General features: G+C 40.6%; 1 protein-coding gene across 6 annotated transcripts in view; it reads right to left on the bottom strand.

The window, feature by feature from the left end:
• TRIM44 (tripartite motif containing 44) overlaps positions 1 to 23,254 on the bottom strand; it is a 119,639-nt gene extending 96,385 nt beyond the window's left edge. For all 6 annotated transcript variants that reach the window (XM_082626275.1, XM_082626277.1, XM_082626274.1 and 3 more), the window contains exons 1-2: positions 22,309 to 23,254; positions 3,096 to 3,173 (exon numbers count right to left, since the gene is read on the bottom strand). In XM_082626275.1, coding sequence (XP_082482401.1) covers positions 3,096 to 3,173; positions 22,309 to 22,980 — 750 coding nt within the window. In that variant the 5' untranslated portion in view covers positions 22,981 to 23,254. The remainder of the gene's footprint in view (positions 1 to 3,095; positions 3,174 to 22,308) is intronic.
• Between the last annotated feature and the right edge of the window lie 1,679 nt (positions 23,255 to 24,933).

Consider the following 24,933-nt stretch of genomic DNA (forward strand, 5'->3'; position numbering starts at 1 on the left):
TTGCTATTTCTCTGTTGGACATAGCTGTTTAAAGGAACCCTGTCCTCTCAGGGAGCCCGAGCTGATGACTCAGTTTACCTCCCTTCCCCTCTCTTACTCCTTTGCTCCCTCAGCTCAATTTATTTGTTTTCTAAGCCTGGAATTTTATGTATTTCATTTTTTTCAAGGTTGAAATCATTTGGACTTAATTTACAAGGGCTCTTCTGGCTATTTGCTGAAAGAACGAAGAAAACCAAAACACAAGATGGCAGGAAAATAACCAAGGTCCAGCACAGTTTCTAGTTCCCCCAGACACACTGAATCAGAAACTCTGGGGGTGGGTCCAGCACTCTGTATTTTAGTAAGTCCTCCAGGCGATTTTCATGAACACGAAAGTTTAAGAACCAATGCTCTGAAGAAAAGAGGATGTCTGACAAATATTTTGGACAAAATGAGGCATCTCATTAAGAAGTCTATATTACTGACATAGAAGAATGTTTAAGATATTCTGTGTAATAAAACCACAGCTATTGTATAATTTTTGTAAAATATCTTAGAAGCGTATTTCCACATGAAAAAATGTCTAGGAGGTTACACACTAAGCTGTTAATAGTGGTTAATTTAAGGGAAATCCATTTTACTTTTCCTTTATGGATAGCTGTATTTTTTATTTATTTATTTTATTTATAGCTGTGTTTTTTTATTTTTCCTTTATGGATAGCTATATTTTATGGATAGCTGTATTTTTAATCTATAAGCATATATTATTTTATCATTTAATAAAAGGTTAATCTAGGCATCTTCCACTCCTCTCTGGCAAAACTCAGAGGTAAAAATTAACTCAGTCCCCAGTAGACCTCAGTGTCTGGACTAATCAAGCTTTGTGAGGCTTTAGGGAATTCTAGAGGAAGTGAGGCAGTTCAGTGCTCCATGACTCAGTCAGTGCTTCTATGTAAAGCTGCTGTGCCAGAAAATGACAGGTCATAAAGCCTAGGAGATTCTGCTCTTCTTAAATAAGCCAACTTAAAAAAAGGATGGTGGGGTTTGGAGGGAAAACAGAACAGACTAAAAATTTAATGAGTTCTTTTGGAAGACACCAATTTGTTTCTGGGAAAAGTTTCTTTGTTGCAGAAATTATGCATTTAAGTGTCCCATTTTTCATCCCCTATTTGTGATCTAACAGTCATCCTGCAATTATGATGGTCCTTCTTCAAGCTGGCTCCAGGTAAAAATGGCGTACACATATGTTAGGCTAGAAAGCGGCTTGAAAATAAAATAGACTGGTGGGAAATTATCCAGGGCAAGACAAAGAGAAGATGAAAGAAAGGTGAGTGTGTATAAACATATCCAAGATCAAGTGAGGTCCTAACAAATATCCTTTAGCTTATGATGCATCATAGGAAAATCCTGAGGCTTCCACGTGTTGCTCTCATGGGGACTACTCAATTCTTTCAGCTCTGGCAAGTTTCCCATCAGAGGCACTATGTGCATTCATAAAGGTTCCCAAAGCCCTCTACCTGTATTATCGTCATGCACAGAAGCCACTCAGTGTAATCTGTACACATTCTCTTGCTCTTCACTGTCTATAAGCATGTGGGTGTGGCAGAAAGAGGAAATACAGTTGTCTCCTTCAGGATAGCTGTTGTCCCAGAAACCAGAGAAACTTGGTAAAAAAAAAAAGCTTTCTGTTATCTTTAATAATTAATTGGTTCATCTTCACTAAAGGAAAACTACTTTCATATAAGTAGTTTTGGGGGAGAGGGGTCTTTCTACTTTGAGCTAAGAAAATCGACAAAAGTTACCCCAATGTGTTCTTATCAATAAAATGGGAAATAAAAGCTAATTTACAAGGTTATTGCAATGATCGCAAGTGTGTAAGAGGAGAGGGAGAATAACAAGTTAGTGCTTAATGGGTGCAGTTTCAGTTTGGGATGATGGAAAGAGTTGTGGAGATGGATGGTGGTGACGCTGCACAACAATGTGAATGTGCTTAAGGCTGCTGAGCTGCACAATTAAAAGTGGTTCACATGGGAAATTTCATTATGCATATTTTACCACAATTTTTTTAAAAGGTATGTAAGGCTCCTAGCACAGTGCCTGGCTCTTATTAGGTGCTCAAGAAATGCTAGTCTTATTCCCCTTATAAAATGTTTTAATTAAAAAAAAGACAGTATAAAAAGCCAAATAAAATCACGCCCCTTTCCCTATTTAATTGTGAAAGGCTTTGACTCTCAGGCAAAGCCAGCTGGCACCAGTACCGGGTAGTGCCACAGCAAACGCCTGAGTAGGAGAAGGGAGGCTACATTAGTCATAATCCCTCCGGCACGTTCAGTTCCCAGTCCACCCACAACCCTGGTATGGCATCTCCCAGAATATCAATCCTACAGCCCCCAACATCTTGCAAAGAAAGCTGGGAAGCTTAAATCATTTCCCAGACCAGACTCCAGGTCATGAGGACAAAAGTATTCACAGTGGCAGCTGGCTCCCGTTAAGTGGGGGAGTGACAAGATGCTAGTACTGAACACCAACTGGATAGGCCTGAGCTTGTTCCAGTCCCCAGCATTAAGCTGATGGTATCTCTGATGCCTTTGGTTGGATTTAATGGACACAGAGGCCAATGGTCTCGAAGGCCCGGTAAAAGATTAAAAATGCACTTGTCGGGCTTCCCTGGTGGTGCAGTGGTTGAGAGTCCGCCTGCCAGTGCAGGGGACACAGGTTCATGCCCCGGTCCGGGAGGATCCCATATGCCGTGGAGCGGCTGGGCCCGTGAGCCATGGCCGCTGAGCCTGCGCATCCGGAGCCTGTGCTCCGCAACGGGAGAGGCCACAACAGTGAGAGGCCCGCGTACCGCAAAAAAAAATAAATAAATAAAAATGCACTTGGCTGCAGTTCAGAGAAAACAATGAACGATTATGTGCTGTAAATCATAAAATAGAGAAGGGGAAAAATAGATGACTTATCTTTAGGCATGTTAGAACACTGCTTTTGATGGGCAGGCTTAATTAGATCTTGATGCAATGTTCAGATAGATCGTCATTAACATCCCTCGAATTTAGCTCAAGGAGAATGACATACTTGGGGTACCAATATCCGATTAATTCCAAAACAATACTTACTTTAGGGTCTGAGCTCTTGAACTTTAACCTTTCCACCAACTCTATCATAGCCGCCTTCAGTCCGCCTGAATCTTTGCTCTAGAAGAAAGAAAAGTCAGGGGTCATTAGACAGCATTTTGTTGCTCTCTCGAACACAGACAGCATTTCATGGGACAGTGAAACGGAAGGCAATTTCTTCTTATCAGCCAAGAGGACTAAAGGACCAAGGAAAGATGTGTTGCCCCTCTTCCTCTTCTCTATGGACAAAGAGGGTCAGGACATAAATTGCCCAGTGACCTGAGAGAACAATTGGAACGAAAATTAAATGCAATTTGTACAGGCTGACTCACTGCTTCATCTTAGGGCTCAACTGCACCAGTATTCAGAGGGCTGAGGCTTTGCAAAAGAGATTTCTATCTGGGATGTCTATTTTATGACCAAGTGATTTTTATTTTAAACTTCTACATCACAAATACAGAAGTATGCAATATTAAATATTCTCACAAAAATAAAAACAAAGAAAATTCCCCAAGATTTAACCCTAATTGGAAATGGTATTTCAGTGTATTCAGTTGAATACAGGTTTTTGAGTCAGAAATATAAGGTTTCAAATTTGGGGTCGGCATTAACTAGTTGACTAACCTCAGGCAAATTACTGACCTTCTTGAAAACTTCTCCCTCTTCGATAAAATGAGGATTATAAAAAGGGTTATTTTGAAGCTTAATTGAAATGCTATTTGTAAAGGCGTTAGCACAGTATGTGGCACATAATAAGCGCTCAATAAATGTCACCTATTATATTGTTGTTATTACTGCATTATAATGATTTAGACTAGCAAAATCCAACAGAAATGTAATGTAAGCCACAAATGCAAGCCACATATATAATTTTAAGTTTTTGAGTAGTCACAAAAATAAAAGGAAATTAATTTGAATACATTTTACTTAACTCAGTATATCCAATATTATCATTGCAACATGGAATTTCAACATGAGGTATTTTCTACATTTTTTTCATACTAGGTCTTTGAAATCTAGTGTGTATTTCATACTTACAGCCCAATTCAATTTGGACTTACCGCATTTCAAGTGCACCAAAGCCATCTATGGCTAGTGACTACTGTACTGGTCAGCACAGATTCAAAGCAGAGACTAAAGCCACACTGCCTGGATTCAAGTCCCAAATCTACCACTAGATTTGTGTGACCTTAGGCAAGTCACTTAGCCTCTCAGCGCCTCAATTTCCTTATAATATGAAGCTAATAATAGTACCCATTTCATAGGGTTGTAGAAAGACAAGATGAGCTCATATACATCAAGGTGCTTGGAACAGGGCCGGGCACATGCTAAAGACAATAGATGTATGAGACATATATTTATTATTACTGTCTGTCTCCCTCACAATATTTTAAATTCCTTAAAGGTAAGAACTACACTTTTTATCTCTATCTGTGTTTAGCATCAAGAAGGTGTTCAAAAAAGTCTGCTGAACAAACGAATGAATGAATATGCAATCTTAAGATATGAATGCCCTTATAATAATACATGTGTGTAGCACAATGTAAAGTCACATGAATTAGTTTATTTTCTTATCTCAACTCCTTGGGGACAGGATAGGATAATCACTCTCATTCTACCAGTGTTGGAAAGGAGGTATGAGTAAGTAAAATGACTTGTCATTTTTATGGGTACGAGACAATAAATAAGCACAATATAAACAAGTACTACAAATGTCTGTTCTTCAAAATTGGCCTCAGAATCAGTGATATAGTTTCCAAATTTGGGGGGGAAATTCCAATTCCTCCAAAACAGGACCTACTTAGTAAGACTCCATCATATAGATTAAAACAGACTAAAGCCTAAATCCTTTTTTCCCCTCTAACCTCCTTTCTCTCCCAAGTCTACACAGTAAAAGTCTGATGTAACCTAAGACCGATATCTGCTTTAGATGTGCTCTCCAAACACAGCTTAGCTGACATTCCCATCCTAACTGTGGTTCTAAATTTTAATAATTTGTATTTTTAGTTTTACTTTTTAAATGATGACAACTTTTCAAATTTCTTCACCAATCTAAATCTTTCATCTCTGGTCTCACAGCAGACAGGTGGGAAAAGGAATCTGGAGGTCACACACCAGGGGAGTGCATGAGACCCAAAGTACCTAAAAAAGGGTTAAATTGCCAGACACAATCCTGCTTTTATGAGATGATCAGACAATAAAGACTGTCTGGTGATATCATTCCTCTAACCTGCTTCTCATTGGCTGGAACAAGCAGGTCACTTGTCCCTGGAAAACTCTCTTCCCCCACATCCCAGCTGCCAGCACCCATTTTAAGCTCTTCAGCAAGAGCCTTTGATATATTATGACTTTCCCCCTGGCTCTAGAGAACAGAAAGGAATGCACCAAACTGTGTCTTAAAACATTCAGAAGACAAACAGGACGACGAAGGAATCCCTAAGAAGCAGACAGCCTGTTTGCAGGCAGATGTGCCTTGTGTGGAGAGATAAGGGAACCCTTAGCCTTCTTTCATAAAAACAGTGTGTCAGCAGAATCCTTCCCCCTTTTTACAAAGCATCCACAGCACTGCCTACACAGGGGAGTGACAGAGGAGAGGCACAGAGACTCTTCCTTCAGGAAATTCACCCATACTACCTCCCCACCCCTCTCTGAGAATATTCTCAGAGATAATTGGGGTCTGTATTGAGCCAGCCTCTAAACGGGTGGTGAAAAAAACCTTCCCCAATGGCTTTTTAACCCCTCCCCTCCAAATAAGCAGTTGGTCAGAAGGGAGAGGGTCCTCTGGGCAGACCCTCCTCTGACAGCAGCAGGGCTGGGTAAGAGTACAAATGGACAACCCTGGCCCCAAAGCCACTTCCTTTCTTTTCTCACACCCCAGTCCCTTCCTGCACCTCAAGGAGCCTTGTACACAGATTTTCAAGCTAATACACCCAAGCTCTGGGCACATCTCTCTCAGTCACCTTGGCCACACCTGGGACCTACAAATGCTCATATCAGGGGCGGGGTCTAATGGTTTGGTCCATCTTTGGGAGGATGGGCTCAGAAAGAGCCTCTGCAGGCCCTGGACGCAGGGTCAGGACATTTCATCAGGTAATTCTTGGGTCCTGGATACTTGGAGAGTGGTCTAGAAGGGGGCAGGCATGGCCAAAGGAAAGACCCTCAAAAGCATAGGGCAGGGGCACAGGGTTGTCTAGGTCTAAGGTGGTATTTGAGTATGAGTGTCCCCATACCATCGGGTAGTATCATGTTTTAGTTAATTATTTGTTTGCAGAGGGCAGTCATCAGTCAAAAGGTAACTGGAATAGATGATACTTTCAGACTTCCCTACTGTGGTGGAATGGAAGAGTTGCCTCTGAAACCTGTGTTCTAATTGAGAAGTTAGAAGAATTCTAACCTTGTAGACATTTGGTTCCATAAATGGCCAGATTATACTACGTCAGTCCTTGGGGCAAGCACTGTGAGTGGTGAAGAGGAGAGATTCGCCTGATACTGCTCTTCCTCACCTCCATTCTACACAATGCATTCCAAGAACACAGGAGTTCAATGTGAGCCTATCTTGTTTATGTACCTCTTTCTTCCCCCAAGAAGAGTGTAGATTAAAACAAGATAAGTGCTATGTTGTGTAACACCCCTCAAAATTTGATCCATCTATGGAGATGGGGGATGCTTCATAAAAGCCAGCTCCTAGGGATGAATCATAATAAAGCCAAACAAAGGACAAAATGCCTACATTTGAAGGTATTCTTTATTCTCCAAAGCACTTTCATATGCTCTTTCATTGGCATTTCACAATAAACCTAAAAAGTAGTACATTCTCACTTCAGCTGAGAAAAATGGCTGGTGAAAATCAAATGAGAAACCCCCAAGTCACAGAGCCCATACACTGTTTAACTAGCATTCCACAGTAACACAATAAGTAAAAGGTAGTGTATTCACACCGTACAATAGAGAGAAATGGTTCTGTGGAAGTCAAATGATGTCCCCCAAATCACAGAGCTAGTCAGTAGCAAAACCAGGATCAAAAAGATCTAAATGAAAAAGATTTACAACATATACAAGAGAAGAGGTTGGTATCAAGAATAATGCGAAAATACGTAAGAGATTCCTATAAATAAGAAAAAGCCAAATAAGCACAAAAGAAATCCCAACAAAGGATATGAACATAACAGAAATGTGGAACGGCTAATACACATATGAAAAGATGTAAAAGATGCTCTAACTTACTTGTAATTATCATATCATTTCTTATCCATCACATTGAAAAAAAAGTTTTGATTTGATAATACCGAGTGATGAGAGACTTTGGACAGGTTGGGGATTTCCATAGGTTGCTGATATAATATAATAAAGCTACTTTGAAATCACATGCCTAGCAAGTCCATTTTTCACTTTCTCCCCTTGAGAAGCACTAACATGGGCCAGGGAGGTATGAAAAAAAATATTTATTGCAGCACTGCTTGTAATACTGAAAAATGGGAAACATCCTAAACATCCATCAACAGTGGGTGGCCAAATAAACTATGGGATTAACAAATGCGATCTGATACAGCAAATAAAAAGAATGAGACACCACACTGAATTTTTTAAAAGCTGCAAAACAATGCATACTATATCATTTATTAAAAAAACATAAAACAATTCTTTTTTTTTTTTTTTTTTTGTGGTATGCGGGCCTCTCACTGTTGTGGCCTCTCCCGTTGCGGAGCACAGGCTCCGGACGCGCAGGCTCAGCGGCCATGGCTCACGGGCCCAGCCGCTCCGCGGCCTGTGGGATCTTCCCGGACCGGGGCACGAACCCGTGTCCCCTGCATCGGCAGGTGGACTCTCAACCACTGCGCCACCAGGGAAGCCCAAAACTATTCATTTTTATGGGTGATACATATGTATGTAAAAGACTAGAAAGCAATGACTGGAGGGACTAGTAGCGGGAACAGTAGTAGGAAGAGTCTTAGACTTACTTAAATTTATTCCTATTATCTAGTTAAGATTTAATATACCGAAAGGGAGGGAGGGAGGACGAGAGGACAGATCTGGGGCTTCTGCTTCGAGTGTCTCTCTCCATGAGTTTGCCTAAGTATAAATACTGGGGCACTGTTCCCTTTGCATGCAAACATGAAGCAAAGGTATAAGAAAGGGTTCTCTACCTAGTATTCATGTATCTATTTCCGGGAGTTTGAAATCCCCAAAACTGTACACACAATTTGGAATGTACACGCACTCTTCCATGAAAAGGGACTTGAGCGTTCCTCAAAGTCCCCCAAAAGTTTAACTTTCCTAGTGTAAAGGGCATTGCATAAAGAGAAAGGAGACTCAGGCTCCATTCCTACTAACTGCTATATGAGCTTGAAAAAGTCATTTTACATCTCTGAGTTTCTGTTTCTCAACCTGTAAATGAGGAAAATGGGCCAAATCAGAACCTACAGATTTGCAGGCTGCAGCCTACACAACTTTTGTTTTGTTGTGTTTTTACAGTGTTGTCCCACACAGCATACTAGGAATTTTAAATTCATTGTTAACATTTAAAAACCAGGAGATATGACATAATAAAGATTTCCAGCTTCTTCTATGACTGTACTGGGCTCCCTCTCCCACATAGCAGCAGCTGGCTGAAGCTGAGTAGCAACTACCCGCTTTAGGCAAGGCAAGCTCCCTCCAGTTTGCCATAGTTACCCTGGCTGGCTTCTCTCATTTACATTACCTTTCTGGTCCCTGTAGACATTTGAAGTTGCTACCTCTGGAAGAACTCCCTCTGAAAGTTTTCTGTCTCTAAGGGTCCTTGAATGTGAACACCAAGGAAGTTGGCATGTCTTTCTTCAAAGGGGTTCAGAATACCTCATAAACACATGTCCATCCATTCACTCCAAAACACAGAAATAATACAGCTCATTCTAATGCAAACATTCTTTGAAAATGGGCAAGAGGCAGAAACAAAGGTGGAATATGGTAGGTAAAAGGGACATCAGAATAAGTATTTCTTGACAACCAGTCTCTGTACTTTGATGGGAGTCAGTCTAATCTAATGCCAATAACCAGCTGGGCACCAAAAGAAAAGCCATGTGTCAGTAGACATGTAAGTGTAAATCACTTAATATCCTAAACTGGTTCCTAAATATTGAATTCTGTATTATAAAGAATCAGAAGATGCTGAGTTCAGAAAGAATACTGGCTGCCTATTTTGGTTTTTTCCTATCCCACTAGCCTTGTGTTGGTACCATACTTAAAAAAAAAAAAATCTATCCAACTTTCTATCATTTTCACGAAAAGGTTTTGTTTGGGAGAAACAGTGGAAAAGGACTGGGAGATAGAATATGTAAGAAGTTCTCCTAAGGAACCCAATCAGAAAGCAAAGCCCTGACAAAAGGAAATGAAACTGAATTTTAGTACGCCATAAAATTTTAGTTTCACCGTGCCATGTCCAAAAATTCTTTACTATCTTCTTCACATGACTTGATTTTCCAACTCCAAATCCACTCCTATGTTAGGCAACCACCTTTATATAGTTGCTCAGATCCAAAATAATTTCTGGGCCTGAGCAAACCTACCCCCAAGTCTTTTCAGACCTAACTCTAAAACACAGGCCAAGTCCAACTACTCTTCACCATCTCCACTACTCCCTATTTGGTCCTAATCCAAGGAGCATCACCACTCCCACTCGCCTACCCTACACTCCATTCTCCACACAGGCACCAGAGGGAAATTTTAAGAACATGAATCAGATCACTCATTCTCCTGCTTAAACAGTCTATGGCTACTCAGAAGGAAATCCAAAATCTTTACCGTGGCCTACTTGACAGTCTGACCTCGTCTACTACCCCCGACCTGGAACCCTGACTCATTATCCTCCAGCCATCTTTTTTATCCTCAGTAAGCTTGTCCCATCTCAGAGCTTCTACACTCACTTACTTCCTCCATTCAGATCACTATGCCACCAGATCTTCCCACCACTGGCTCTAACTATACCCAGCCTTGTCAGATCCTTAAACAGCCTCTCTCTCATTCCCCATTCCAGTCACTCTCTTTCTCCTTCCCCTAGTTTGTTATTCATGGCATTTATCATTATTTAAAATGTTATTTACTGTTTAACTTGCTTGCATCTGTTTTGCTCTTACAACAAAAGCTCCATGAGACCAGTACTTAGAATTGTTCATTGTTAAGTTCCCTACAGCCCCCAATACTCCACCTGACTGAATGAATAGATCAAAGGAAAAAAACACCATGCCACTAATTCCAAACAATATAGAAAAATACCTTAACGAAACTGTACCTCAAAGAATTGTGGTAAAAATTAAATGACATAATATGTAGGAAGTTTATAGCACAGAGCCTGGTACCTACTAAGTTCTCAATGAATTTTAGTTGTCATTGTTGTTATTGTTATTATTAAGTGATTAACAGTCTACTGAGTGACTGACTACTAAGTATCAAGTACTGAGCTAGAGGAGTGCTGAATGGAAAAAAATGAACAAAACAATCTGATACTAATCAAAATACTCTGTAAAATATCTAGGAAGGAAAATCCAGATGGAAGGGAAAGAATAGTTTTAATAGTCTGATTAGAATGTTCATAAAGTATCTACTAAATACCTTCATTGAGATAATAAACATCAGGTGATTGTGTCAGTACAACTTGGAAAGGTTAAATGTAAGCGGGAATAATTAAGAGTAGAGGCTAAATGGGATGGTGGAATGAAAATGTACTTTGGGGTTAGACCTGGATTCAAATCCTAATCCTTCCACTTATAAACTAGGTGAACTTCCACAAAGCTCAACCTCTCTGAGTATCAGTTTTCTCATCTGTAAAATGAGAATCAGAATAACACAGGTTATTGTGGGAGTTATATTGAGGTCAACTGAAATAATGAGGTGAAAAGCACCTGACCTAAAGCCACTTAATAATTATTATTCTTCTTCTAATCTCGGGAAAGAGCCTCAAAATTCAACAGCAGATAAGAGTTTCTAGACTCTCTTAGTTTTATAACCTCAGCTAAAGGCTAGCATTTCCATTCTTCACACACATGAAGTCAGAGTCTTTCACTCAACACAGGTTACCCTGCCACGGTTCACAGAGACCCAAAGAACAGGGTGGAGAACAGTAGGGGTGCCTCTAACCTTTCCCCCGCGACTGCCTACCGGAAAGAAAATGGAGGCTATTTTCTAACTAGAAAGTAAAGGGTGTACTGCCCCTGCCTCCTCTCCACTTCTAAAAAAATTTCCTACAGTTCAGAATGTAAAACAGAATTTAAAGAGGACAACCAGCAAGACTTGTGAACCTAAAATTAGACATACCAGCTGTGTTTTGGTTAGCTAGTGCACATGGCACCAGCAGGACACTGAAATATACAGGAGCCTCTTCTCTGAAGACAAGTTTTTCACCAGCCCATCCACCCACCATCACAGAGCAGGCAGAAGGAACAGAAGGAGAGGGGGCGGAACAGTGTTCACCCAGAGAAACTTGGTGTCCGAACTTCTACTTCTGCCAGGCTACCTGGTCTGGAATTGAACGCAGAATAGAACCTTAGTTGACTCTGTAAGGATAATAAGAGTAAGAGTCACTAATTGCTGAGGGATTATGATATTCCAGGCACTGGGCTAAGTTCTTTACATGTATCATCTTGTTTGTTCTTCACTACAACCCAAAAAGGAGAAATAATTATTATGCCCATGTTACAGATGAGGAAACCAAGATTCAGAGAGACTGAGTGAATTCTCCAACATGACACAGGTAATAAGTAGCAGAGCCAGGATTCAAACCCATAGACTGCAAAGCCAATTAAGGCAAGACTGCTTGGTCTTCATATTCATTCTCCCATTTTTCCTTAGTAAGAGACTCCAGTTTTAGCTGGACACACCATGGCCTGAAGAAAAGACTGTTTCCCATCCTCCCTTGCAACTAGATAAGGCCATGGGACTGAACTCCAGCCAATGAAACATAAGCAGCAATGCGTGCAACTTCTGGAGGGTTCTCTTAAAATAAAGGGGTGTTCCCATCTTCACTCTCCCGTGCCTGCTATCCTGGAACTCAGATGTACTGGCTGGACCTCCAGGAGTCATCTTGGTCCATGACAAGGACCATACCCTAAGGATAGCAGAGCAGAGGTAGAAAGAGACTAGATTCCTAATAACTGCATGGTTCCTCTATACCAGCTTTGGACTGCCTACATCCTTCTATACAACAGAAAATAAAACATCCACCTTGTTTGAGCTGCTGTTATTTTGGATTTTTCCAAATTATTTCATTATTTCAGATGCAGTTGAACTTAATGTAAACACTGATATAGTAAATCACTACACAACACTCTCTTTCAGTTCTTCATTGATGCCCTGTGACTATTTGAGATTATTATACTTCATATCATACATTTACCAAATATTTCATGTACATCTACTCTCCAACAGGCACTGTGCTAGGTGCTGGGAACACAAAGATGTATAACATACAGTCCTAACCCCAGAAGAAGAGTTTATGACCCACGCAAGACAGAGACATGGTGGGAAGAAATAACACTGATGTAGTATACTGTATTTAATGCTATAATAGTACAGGCTATTGCTATGGGAACACAGAGGACAGCTGCCTAACACTCTAGTCACATCTACCTAGTAAAATCCTATCCATCTTTGAAGGTCCACCTCAAATACCACTTCCTCTAAGAAATCTTTCTGGATTCCATGTCTCCAGCTGAAAATAACTTCTCTTTTCTCTGAGTCCCCATGACATACTATTTGTACCTCTCTTCTAGTATTTATATGCAAATAAGCATGTGAAAGACTATAAGCTTCCTGATGTCAGGCATCTTTCTTTATCAATATCCATCATGCAGCACATCTTAAGTGCTCAAAAATTATTCACATAAATAAAATTAACTTAAAAACACCAGTTTTTGACAAAAAAGCTAACTATATGCTATAGCTTGGATATAGTATAATGCTTTCTCTAATATCCTATTGAAGTTGAAAGCAGATTGCTCTGCTACCCGATCAAAAACTAGCTAGATACGTTTGAAGTGAGTTTAATTTATAATTAAATGTTCAACAAGAATAATTTAGCACACCACAATGTACATCAGTCATTGCCTATATGGTTACTTGCCATAAATTATAGACTGAGCACTTAGAGTATCTGGAAGATTCTGCTTGGTTGGTTTCATTTTTTTTCATTCTTGATTCATTTTTGACATCCGAAAAGGGCATCAATATTGATTTTTTTATCCCCCAATGTCACGTTGGCTTGATCCCTATCATAGTCACAGACACACCCACAAACAAGATTCTCATCTCTACCCCACATATCCGCACTGAAGTTTTTGTTTTACCCCTTCTTGGTCTGTACTCTGTCTTCTTTTCTGGGAGGTCCATTAGTCTCTGTGCTCCTTCCTGCCGCACAAATTTACTCCCTGGCTCTGGATACTAAAACCCACAACAGGAACAGGAGCATGAAACTGAGCTACTTATCCCAGATGGAACTGTAACTTCAAGCAGAAGACACACTGAGCACTGATACTGACAGATCTCTGGCTTCTCAGTTTGGGTCCGATGCAAGGGAAGAGAAAAGGTGGGTGTTATCAGTGGACAGCAGGGCAACCTCCATGTTGTGGGCTGTGGTCAAGGAAAGGTGGTGCCACAGGCACATAGTCCTTTATCCCCAGAGGGGCTTAAGAATAATACACCTACTGCATCAGCAACCTTACCCTGAAAAGCAGTCATCTAATAGTACAATATGCCTATTAACCTATTAATCTATTCTGATTGAAAGGTTGGGGAAGACAAAAAAGAGGGCATTGGATTCTTGGGAGAGAGAGCAGGGAAAGTTTGGACCTTTTCTCTCAACAATCCTCTTGACAGTGTGTACCCTCAATTCTGTGGTCTTCCTCCTAAAAACAGTAACTCCAGTCTAACCATAACATGAAAAGAAGACAAATCCCAATAGAAAGACATTCTATAAAATACCTGACCATCCCCAAAGATTTTGACTTAAGGCTGGGGTGAGGCTAATCACAGGTATTTTCTAAAGAATCTCCCTCCACAGGTGATTCCGAAATGTGGCAACAAGGTGAGAAACACACTGTTTACTTTGTTAACCTACTTCCCACTCCTCTTTCATTCCAATATACTCCATAGTGACCTTTCTGCTGTCCCTCCAACACCCCAAGTGCACCTCTACCTTAGAGCCTTTGCATTCACCATTCTTCCCGCCTTAACCACTCTTCTCCCAGACTTTTTCTTAATTCTTAGATTATAAACTGTTATTTTAATAACGAAGATTGTGGGAAGAGTCCACATCCCTAACTGAACACAATTAGATGACTCTTCCCCTCCACTTAACCCTGCAGAAGCCCTCTAGGCTCTCTTTAATGAAGTTCCATCCCCATGAACGCTGAATCCCCTGAAAAACTGAGCTACTGTCAAAGAGATCCCCATAAGCTCATATTCCTTCCATAGAGTAGTATTTTCACCTGTGTTAACAGCACATTACAACTGCTAGAACTACACTACTCCTCTCTCTTCAAGAGCCATCTAATTCCTTTATGAAGAGTCCTATGAACTAAACCGATCATCTCTGCTATGAATCACTGGACTTCGTGCAAAAAGCACTGAGTGGTAACACAACAGGAGGTTTTCTCTAGATCTCTGCAAGATCTCATAACTCAGGTCTCTGCCTTAATGTCACATGCTCAGAGACGCCTTCCATGACTACCTGGTCAGAAAGTAACTCCCTCCTGCCCTCCTGCCACACGACTCACTCTTTCATTGCTGTGGTTTATTGTTTTCATAGTACACACTACCATCCAAATTTACTCTACCTATCTCTCTCCCCAGCTAAAGGGTAAACTCCATAAAAGCTAGGGCCCTGTCTGTGCTCTTCACTGCATATGTCCCAGACTTATTACAGGTAAAGAAAGTACATTTTGAAGAGTAGACTGAGACGGAGAATCCCAGACCGGCAGCCCTCACTTTAACTTTCCATCAACCATTTGCGGCAGTTTCAATCATTCCCTTTACCTTAGTCTTAGCTTTTGTCTTATTCTATACAAATAAATAACACACAGACTGAACCACTGTGTAGACAGTGCTTCATGGTTTTATTAGAAGGTACTCCAAATCCTTCAGTCAAGAAGAATAAAAACATAAATAGGGACATTACAGCAGACATTCAACCTTCTGCCTCCCTGCCGGAGCTGCTGCTTATGAGCTAGCACAGAGCCAGAGCCGCCGGCCATTACAAGACACAGCAGCGGCATACCCCCATCTCCAGCCCCTCCAGAGTCACAGCTGTCCCGAGCATATGCCTGTACCCTCCCGACCGCCCTGACACTAGAGCCCCCTCGCTGGGGCGCCCCTGCAGTTGTTCCCACTGTCACTTAACCAAACATTCTTCTTCCCAAATACCCATCTTAAAGACACACTCAAGGGCAAAGGGAGTGGCTTCAAAACTTTTGGATCTGTCCATAACAAAGCCATGTTAAGAACTCCATAGATGCTTATAAGTACTTGCAGAAGTCTGCCAATCATTTCTCCCTTTGCCATTTCATAAGACTCCACCTCTTCTTCAGGTGATCTTAGAGTGAATGAGACAAGTGTTTTTCAAACTACAGGACATGACCCATTAGGGTGCAATGAAATCAATTTATTGGGAGAATCCAGAAATTTTTTTGAACAGAATAGAATACAAACAGAACACATCATATGCAATAAGGTTAACAGTGCTCCGTTTGAGTTAAAGCATGTGTGCGTGTGTGTATGTAAACTAGACCACAATGTAAACTATATTTCCCCTACTGTAGGTTACGTTCAAAATAATTTTTTAAATTACTGGTCTAGAGTTCTGAATACATGTAATTGCACTTATATTGTTCAACAAAATGATTCATTAAATATAGTTATGAATGCAAATTCCCTTGACAACTTAAGAATTTTCATATGAAAATATCCATGAACCAGATCAAGCTCCTTTGTCAGACCCAATGACCCATTTTCAGAACCAGAAATTACGGTCACAATAAGATAAACCTGCATATCTGAGAAGAGAGTTTATGAACCAGATGTGAGGTCATAATATGGGCTGTGTACCTATATTCCTATGATAAAGCTGGAGCACAGGCTCAATTCAAATCTGGACCCACAGAATCCTTTGGAGACCAAATGCTCTGGAGCCAAACTGGAAATACAGCACAAGAGGAAAGGTAGGACTTTAAAAGTCACTTCAGTGATTAGGGTTAAACTTATCCCTTCAAGGTGTTCACCTTAGTCCTTGAGGCATTAGCCTTCACGTAGCCTCTGCTCGGATCCCCTCTTGCTGTACTGTTACCCTGGTTTTCTGTCCATTCTGGCCCACTCTGAAGTGTGCTTTACTCTAGCCCTTGCCAACAATTTGGCCTTCTACCACCAATATTAGCCACTCACAGCCCGGTGTGGCACTGAGATATCAAAACATATATTGTTCAAATCCCTCTCAACTCTAAACTTGTGCATTTAACTAGACTCCTCCTATTAATAATAATAAAAACAACAGCTAACATTTAAAGAGCACTTACAATGTGTTAAGCATTGTTAAAGTGTTATCACAAACTAAGTTATTTTATTCTCACAAAAACACTACTTGATTTCTTAACTTTATACCCATTTTAGAGATACAGAAACAAGGCCAAACTGTTAAATAACTTGTCCAAGGGCAAAAAGCAAGCGGCAGAGCTAGGATACTTCCTGTTCCTCTCTAATCTCACACTGTGTTTTATTTTTTCTTTATTAACAGTTAGTACATGTTTATTTGAGCATTTGTTGTTCTCTATTTCCTTCCAACACAACGTATACTCCAGTAGAAGCAGGGACTTCTTCCATTTTGCTATATTCTCAATGCTTAGAAAGCACCTGCCCTTGGCCAATGCTCAATAAATACTTGGTGAATGAAGAATGAATGCAGTATAACAAAGATCCTCTTCTCTCACCATCATCATGCCAAGCCACTTTTAATATTCCAAGAGACCTACTTTCTTGTCAATAAGTAAATGTACACTGCCCTCAAAATATATGAAACCAGAGGTGAAATGAAACTAATTAAAGCTACAAACAAGCTCTAACCAAGTTCAAATTTTTATTGAATAAAAACGATCAGCCCTTCATCCTAGCTGCCTAACAGAGCAAATGGTATGCCCTTTCTGAGGGGGAAAAATATGACTCTAGGGTCTACAGTTCTTTTAAACACAATGTCTGGTACTGAATGAAAAATTATGAGATGAGAATAATCATGAAAATGTGGCATATAATCAAGAATCAGATCCCAAAAGATAAAGAGAAATGGATCTTTAAAAAAAAATAACCAAACAGGCATTCTAGAGTTGAAAAACACAATATCATAAATTAAGAATTTAATGACTGACACTAACTAGAGTATTTGCAGCTAAAATGAATAAATAAATAGGCAGATCTATGGAGTGATTTCCAAGGCATACTGATAAGTGAAAAAAGCAAAACATAAAAGAGAATTTATATTGCCCCCAAACCCACAATTCCAGTCTCACCATGAGAAACACATCAGACTAGTCCAAACTGAGAGACAGTCTACCAAATACCTGACTGACACTCCTCAAAACTATCATGATCATCGAAAAGAAGAAAATGTAATATGGCCAGAGGACCCTGGTACAGAAATCATTAGAGGAAAAACTGGTGAACGTCTAATAACGTCTATAGTTTAGTAATACTGTTCCAATGTTAACAAAAGCAGAGTACAGGAAACATCTCTATTGATCTGAGTACATTTACCGATCACAAGAAACTGGGATGTGCATTTGATTATAGGCAGCAAGTGAGGTGGGCAGGGGGAAAGAAGATAAAAGAAAGCAAAGCCTACAGCATGCTCAGAGTGGGACATTTAAAGGAGACCCTTTCCATACAGACTTTTGACCCTCCTACCCCTGCCAAAGAGTAAAATCCTAGAGTAAAGACAAACTAAAGTTGCCGCTATCTCACCCTCCAAAGAGGAGTGTGGGGAGCCATGCCTTGGAGCCGGAAAAAACGGGGTGGCAGGGGGGATGGGGTGCAGGACAGGATGAAAGAAATTCTTTAAGAGGCTGTAAATTTGGGCAGGCACCTCCTGAAAATCTGTTCCAAGCAATCTCTCATGAAATTAATTTAGTTTAAGAGGGTCCTAAACAAGCTGTACACTTAGGCCTGATCAGAAGCAAACTCAAATCCTCTTTCGAAGACTACAGCTTCAGGCCAAGGCTTGGGAAATCCCCACAAATAATTTTTCAAAGGCAATGAAAAGCTACTCGAACATAACAAGCACAAAAGGAAAGAAGGAAACCTAAAAAATACCACAAAAACAATAGCTAGCAGAGAAAGATCTATAAAGTCCTCAAATACTGGAATTATCAGTGACAGATTATAAATCAACATGCTCACTGTTCTTAAAGGAATAAAGAGGATAGCTACACCATGAAAAAAGATAACACGAGGATATGATTCACAAATCTATACTAGTACATTTGAAAATTTAGACAAAATGGACAAACTTCTAAGAAAATGTAACTTATCAAAATTGACTTAAGGAAATATACATAACCTGGACAGACCTATAACCACCAAATAATTGAATCCACAGTCAATGGATTGGATACAAAACAAACGTATCCGATGTTGGATACAAAACAACAAAATTAATTCTCTCTCTCTCTTTTCAGATCCAGGTGGCTTCCATGGTCAGTTCTACCAATCATTCTAGGAAGAAATATTCCAATCTTACATAATACACTTCCAGAGCATTAAAAGAGAGAGAAAATACATGAGAAGCAATACTTCCTGACTCATACTATGAAGCCAACATAACCGTGATAGCAAAATCTCATGAGGACACTACAAGAAAGGAAATTTACAAGTTCATTTCTCCCATAAATATGAAAAAATCCTACATAAATTATTAATAAACTAAATTCAAAAACATAAGGATACTTCATCACAACCAAGTTGAGTTTCTCCCAGAAATGCCAGTTGTTTTAACTGTAAAATATACTAATGAAGGGATGGAAATAAGACCATATATAGGTACACACCTGTATTTGCAAAAACAAACACTTGAACAATAAGCAAAAAACTAATAAAAGTGGTTACCAAAGGTGAAAAAGAGGCTTTTGAAACATGTGAACATAATAGTGATTTTTAAATTTAATTTAATAAGTATATCAATTAATGTAATTCACATTAATAAAAGAGTAAAATCACACGAACATGCAACAGATGCAGAAAAAGCATTTGATAAAATTCAATATCCATTCAATATTAAGAAGACCTCTTAACAAACTAGGACTAGAAGGGAACTTTCTTAATCTAATGAAATATATCTGTGGGAAAAAAAACCCTTTTACAAGCACACTTGTGAAATGTTATGAATTATCCCTCAATTAAGAACAAGGCACAAATATTCACTATCCCTTCTATTCAACATTATACTGGAGGTCCTATCCAAAGCATTAAGGCAAGAAAAAAAAAAAAAAAACCCAACAGGCCTAAGGACTGAAAAGATACAAAAGCTTTCCCTCTTGCAAATAATATGATCATGTGTGTAGAACAAATTTACAGATTATTAGAATATGTAAGACAGTTTAATATGAAAATCAATATATGAAAGTTAATCATATTCCTATATACAATTAGAAAACAAAAATTAAAAACATTTTTTACAATACTATAAAACTGTAAGTATCCAGGAATAAATTTCACAATGATGTACAAGATCTTTCAGAAAAAAAAAATTACAAAACTTTATTGTGAGGCAATACAAAAGACCTACATAAATGGATCAGAAGACTTCATTTTGTAATGGTATTAATTCTCCATATATTGGTTTATAATTTCAATACAAAACAAAACAAAAAAAGTCCTGCAGGTTTGTTTTTTTTCTTAATACAGAACTTCATGATATGATTCTAGGAAATGTAAAAGGCCAAGGCTGGCTGAGACACTCTTCTAGAAGAACAGAGTGGACAGACTTGCTCTACCAGATATTAAGACTATGTTACAAACCTATGGTAACTGAGAAAACATGTAGCTCATACAGGAGTATACTAACAGATCAATGGTATAAAATACAAGAACCAAGAAACACATCATACACATATGGGCACTTGATATATGACTGGTGACATAGCAGATCAGTACAGAAAGGATAGGCTTTTCAATAAATGCTGCTAGAGCAACTGGCAGTACAGGGTAAAAAATTAAACTAAGCCCCTACCTCCACTACCCAAAAATCAATACTAAGTGGAATGAGACACAAAAAGCACTAATAATAAAGAAAGGTATTGATAAATTCTACTACATTAAAATGAAGAACTTCTCTGTTCAAGGTACAATTTTTTAAAAAAGAAAAAGGAAAAACAGAGTAGAAGATATTTGTAACCCATATCAACCACAGTCAAAAATATAAACACTCCTGTAAATTAATGAGAAAAAGACAACCCAAATGAAACATGAGCAAAAGACCTGAATGAGTACTTCACAAAAGAATACAAAAGATACTCAAAGTCATCAGCGACCAGAGGAATGCAAATTTAAACCACAAGAAGATACCATTACATATCCATATGACTGACAAAAACTAAAAATTCTGTAATAACAAGTGTTGGTGAAAATACTGAGCAAAAGGAACTCTCTTACACTTTTCATGGCAATGCAAACTGGTACAACCACTTTGGAAAACAGTTGGCAACATCTAATATTATCGAAGATATGCACAGTGTGTGACCCAACAATCACGCTCCTAGGTTTATATTCCATTTAAATGTATGCAGATGTGCAGCAGGAAATATGAACAAGAATGTTTATAGCAACACTGTTTATAATAACTAGAAGTTCCAGAATCTGGAAATCAAATGTTCACCCTTGACAGAATAGGTAACTTGTGGCATATTTATAAAATGGAATTCTATACAACAATGAATATGGACAAACCACAGCCACTCACTGGAAGAATCTCACAAACACAGTGCTGAAAAAATAAAGCAAAACCCAAAAGAATGCACGATAACAATACAATATCAATCATGTCAAGTTCAAATAAGTTTAGAAATACATAAATATGTGGTAAAAGTATAAAGATAAGCAAGGATATTATTACCACAAAAGTCAGGATAATGGTTACCTATGGAGAAGGGAGATGGTTATAACTAGAAAATTATAAAAAGGTCATGGGGCTTCAATATTGCTCCTAATATTCTATTTCTTAATCTGGGTGGAGGTTACATTAATATTTGCTTTATAGTTATTTGTTAGACTGTGGGTATATTTTTATACACTTTGAGTGTGCATTTTACTATAAAAAAGGGAAAAATCTTAATATAGGGGATTTTCATTATCAAAATATTTGTTATCCCAGTGCCAGCAACTGCAAGGTTGCTTCAGGAAACAAAAGATGTCATAATGACAACAATAACTAATGAACTGATCACTCAAACTTTCCTGCCTGGTTAACTCTAGCTGTCTCTCTCACTGATTGTAAATATCCACAATATAAATAAAAAGCAAATCATCTGCAAATTCATTCTTTCAACAAATATTTATTAATATTTGTAAGATTTCCATACACTGTCCTAGGGGACCAGCAAGGTTCAAGATAAAGGCCCTGCCCTCCTGCAAAAGATAGAGGACCAGGAAACACCCACTCCCATCCCAATTTTGCCTCCACCTTCTCACCCTCCTTTCCAAACAACTACCAAACATGAAGAACTTAAAAGGAACTCAGGGGCACACATGAAATTATCATCAAAACCACAACCTCAGGGAGTCTTTTCACTATAGAGGAACCACCTGCTTGGATTCATCTGGCGGAACCATGGTTTACCAATGCCTTGTCAAGAGCCTTAACCAGTCTCAACAATGAAGATGTTGTGGGAATAGGCTTAAGTGGAGTCAAAATCCCAAGGAATGCTTTACCTGGGATACGGAGACCAGAGGCTTACAATTTTCCAGATTGTAAACTAGATTCCAATTGTAAACTAGATTTTGTGTGTACATTTATTTTCCTAGGGTCAGAGTCCAGAACTTTCATCTTACTCTCAAAGGACTTCAATCAAAAAGGGTCAACAATCACTGCTCCCAACAAGATGAATAGACCAGCTTTTTAGGGACATGGTGAAAGTTAATGTGGCCACAGGGAGGCCACCTGAGTTGAAACCCAGGTGTCCTGACCTCCTGGCCTATGCTCTGAATGACCAATACTTACTCTTAGTTCTTCGAAGGCTTCGTCTAGGGTGGAGAGCTGGTGGCCCTGGTGTGCCCCAATGACTGGGCACAGGACACAGATGAGCTGCTTATCTTCCTGGCAATAGGTACTCAAATCAAGCCCATGGTCCGGACACTTCCTCTTGGCCACTCTCTCCGCTTCCATTTCTATTTCTGGGTCAAATTCGCTTTCTGCCTCAGTTTCTCCCTCCGCCTCCGATTCTCCTTCCTCCTGGTTGTCTTCCTCTGCTTCGCTCTCTTGCTCATCCTCCATTTCTTCCTCACTGTCTTCCTCACTCTCTTCATCACTCTCGTCTTCGCTCTCCTCCTCCGTCTGACTCTCTTCTTCGGACTCACAGTCTTCCTCGGACTCGCTCTCTTCCCCCGCCTCGCTTTCTAGGGCCTTCTCGTTCTCTACCTGGGCCTCGACTTCTTCCTCTCCCGCCCCATTCCCCCGGGCTCCCAAGGTCCAGGCCTGGGCGGCTCCGTGGACGTACTCGGCCAGGTGGTGCCGGGGGAACTTCTGCCCGTGCGTCTCCGCGTGGCGGCGGCAGTAGCAGAAGCCGCATTCCTGGCACACTTCCTCGGCTCCCGGAGCCTCGTCGGGCTCGCACTCATCACACGTGCCGTCGTGCGGCAGCTCCTCGAAGGCCGCGCCCCCTCCGGAGGCCATGTGGGAGCTGTGCCGCGGCCCGGGTCTCCGGGCTTCAGAGCTCGCCGCCTGGCCTCGGCGCGGCCTCCTCTCCACTCGGGGCCCGTCCCGCAGACTGGCCGCGCCGTGTCCCGCAGCCTCGGCGCCGCTGCCGCCTGTTCCCAGCAGCCCGCGCCCAGCCCAGGAGCTCAGGGTCTCCCCGCCGGCTCGGCAGCCTAGCGGCCGCTGCGCTTCCTCCGGCGTTCCGGGCACTTCCGGCGCAGCCGCCCAGCGCCCCCGTCGGCCCCTGCGCCGCGCCGCTCGCTCGGCCCCCCGCTGCCCCGGCGATCGCGGTGCCGCTGGCCCCCGCGCCGCCCCGGTTCCACTTTCCCTGTCCCCGTCAGGCGGCCTGCTTTCACTTCCTGAGTCATTTAAAGTGGCAATGGCCCTTTTCTGCGTTTCCCGCAGGGGTTCAGCATCCCCGGAAGGAGGGAGAGGATGGATGAGGTCTCTGATTCACTCCAGCTCACTCTGGAGGCGGGAATTGGGTCCCGCCTCCTCCACTTCCTCCCTGAAGGTGCCAACCTGACTTTTCAAGGCCACTAGGCAGGTGTACAGGTGTATTTCAGCCTCCCTCCTTCCAATTTGTTGCTGCCCGTCCCAGTCCCCTCTGCTGCCTATTCTGCAAGATGCCAGGACGGATTGTTGTTTACCAGACTGAACCTGACCCCTTGGGATTTTCAGCGGGAAGGGTTGTGTTTGTTCTCCCAGGCTCAGGGAATCAGAGTCAGGTTGAGCAAACAGACGTTTTCGATCTAAAGCGATTCTATGCTTCGCCTATTTGCAAAGTCTATTTGCATTCCTGCTCTCCTAGGGGCTCAGAACCTCTAGGATGGTAACCTCTGCGCCTTTTTTTGAGAGCTTGCCTTGGGTTTGGCTGAGATGTCAGGGGAGGTAGGTAGGGAGAGACAGTATTTGTGGAGTGAGAGTTCCAGTGTGCAGACCTTATCCTTTATGTAAGGAGGCCATCTATATTCAGATTGGATTCCAAGAGAAAGGAAAGGGACTGTTATTTATTAACCAATACTGAAGTGCCAAGAATCGGGCTAGATCTTTTTGCGGCTCCCAAGTTTGGAAGAGCCACTGCCCAAGGACCCTCAAATCCTGGTACTACAATTTATTGGTTTTGCAACCATGAAGAAGCTAACTGATCGTTCTGATTTCCACTTTATATATATATAAAATACATATATATGTAAAGTGGAAATAATGGTAATACGTACCTCATGGGGCCATTTTGTGAATGAAATGTAAAGGTGCCTGCCTTGTAGATATTCACTACATTTTAACTATTATTATTGGCATGAATTATATTTAGTGCACATAGTGACCCTTTGAAGGAGGTTTTAAACATTTTTAACACATTTTGGCTGGCTGCTGGTGTAAGCAACTCCTCACCTCTACCCCATATATATGTCTCACCACTCATTGAAGAGCTTTCGATTTGTACTTGGGAGAGCAAATGGACATTTTCATCTAGTCCGGAGAGAGGCGGAGATGTGGTTGAGAAGAAGGAAAGGGGATGGAATGGTGTGTTTTTCACTGAGTCCCTTAGATACTTTTGATCTAGGATTTCCAGATGATCTTCACAAAAATGCCAGGGGATGGAGTGGGGTAAAAATCATTTAAAATAATTTTTAATATAGCCACATATAATGTATGCTTAATTTCTGTGCAGCTTTTGTCAGAGATTTTATTTTGAAAAAACTATTTTGTTTTATTAACCTCAGGACAACTCTATAGAATGTGGGGAGAAAGGTCCAAAGGTTTGTTTTGTTCCAGTTCTGTCCACATTTCTATTTTTCTCCAATCCATTTCTCCAGAAATTCTTTTTGTTGTCATTATTGTTGTTATTGTTTGTTCTTAATTTTACCTAACAGAAAGTTAAAATAGCATACTATGCAGTTCAGTATCTAACATTTTACCTTCTTTGAG

The sequence above is a fragment of the Mesoplodon mirus genome (assembly GCF_964341445.2).
Source record: "Mesoplodon mirus genome assembly, chromosome: 7".
NCBI classification, from domain to species: Eukaryota; Metazoa; Chordata; class Mammalia; order Artiodactyla; family Ziphiidae; genus Mesoplodon; species Mesoplodon mirus.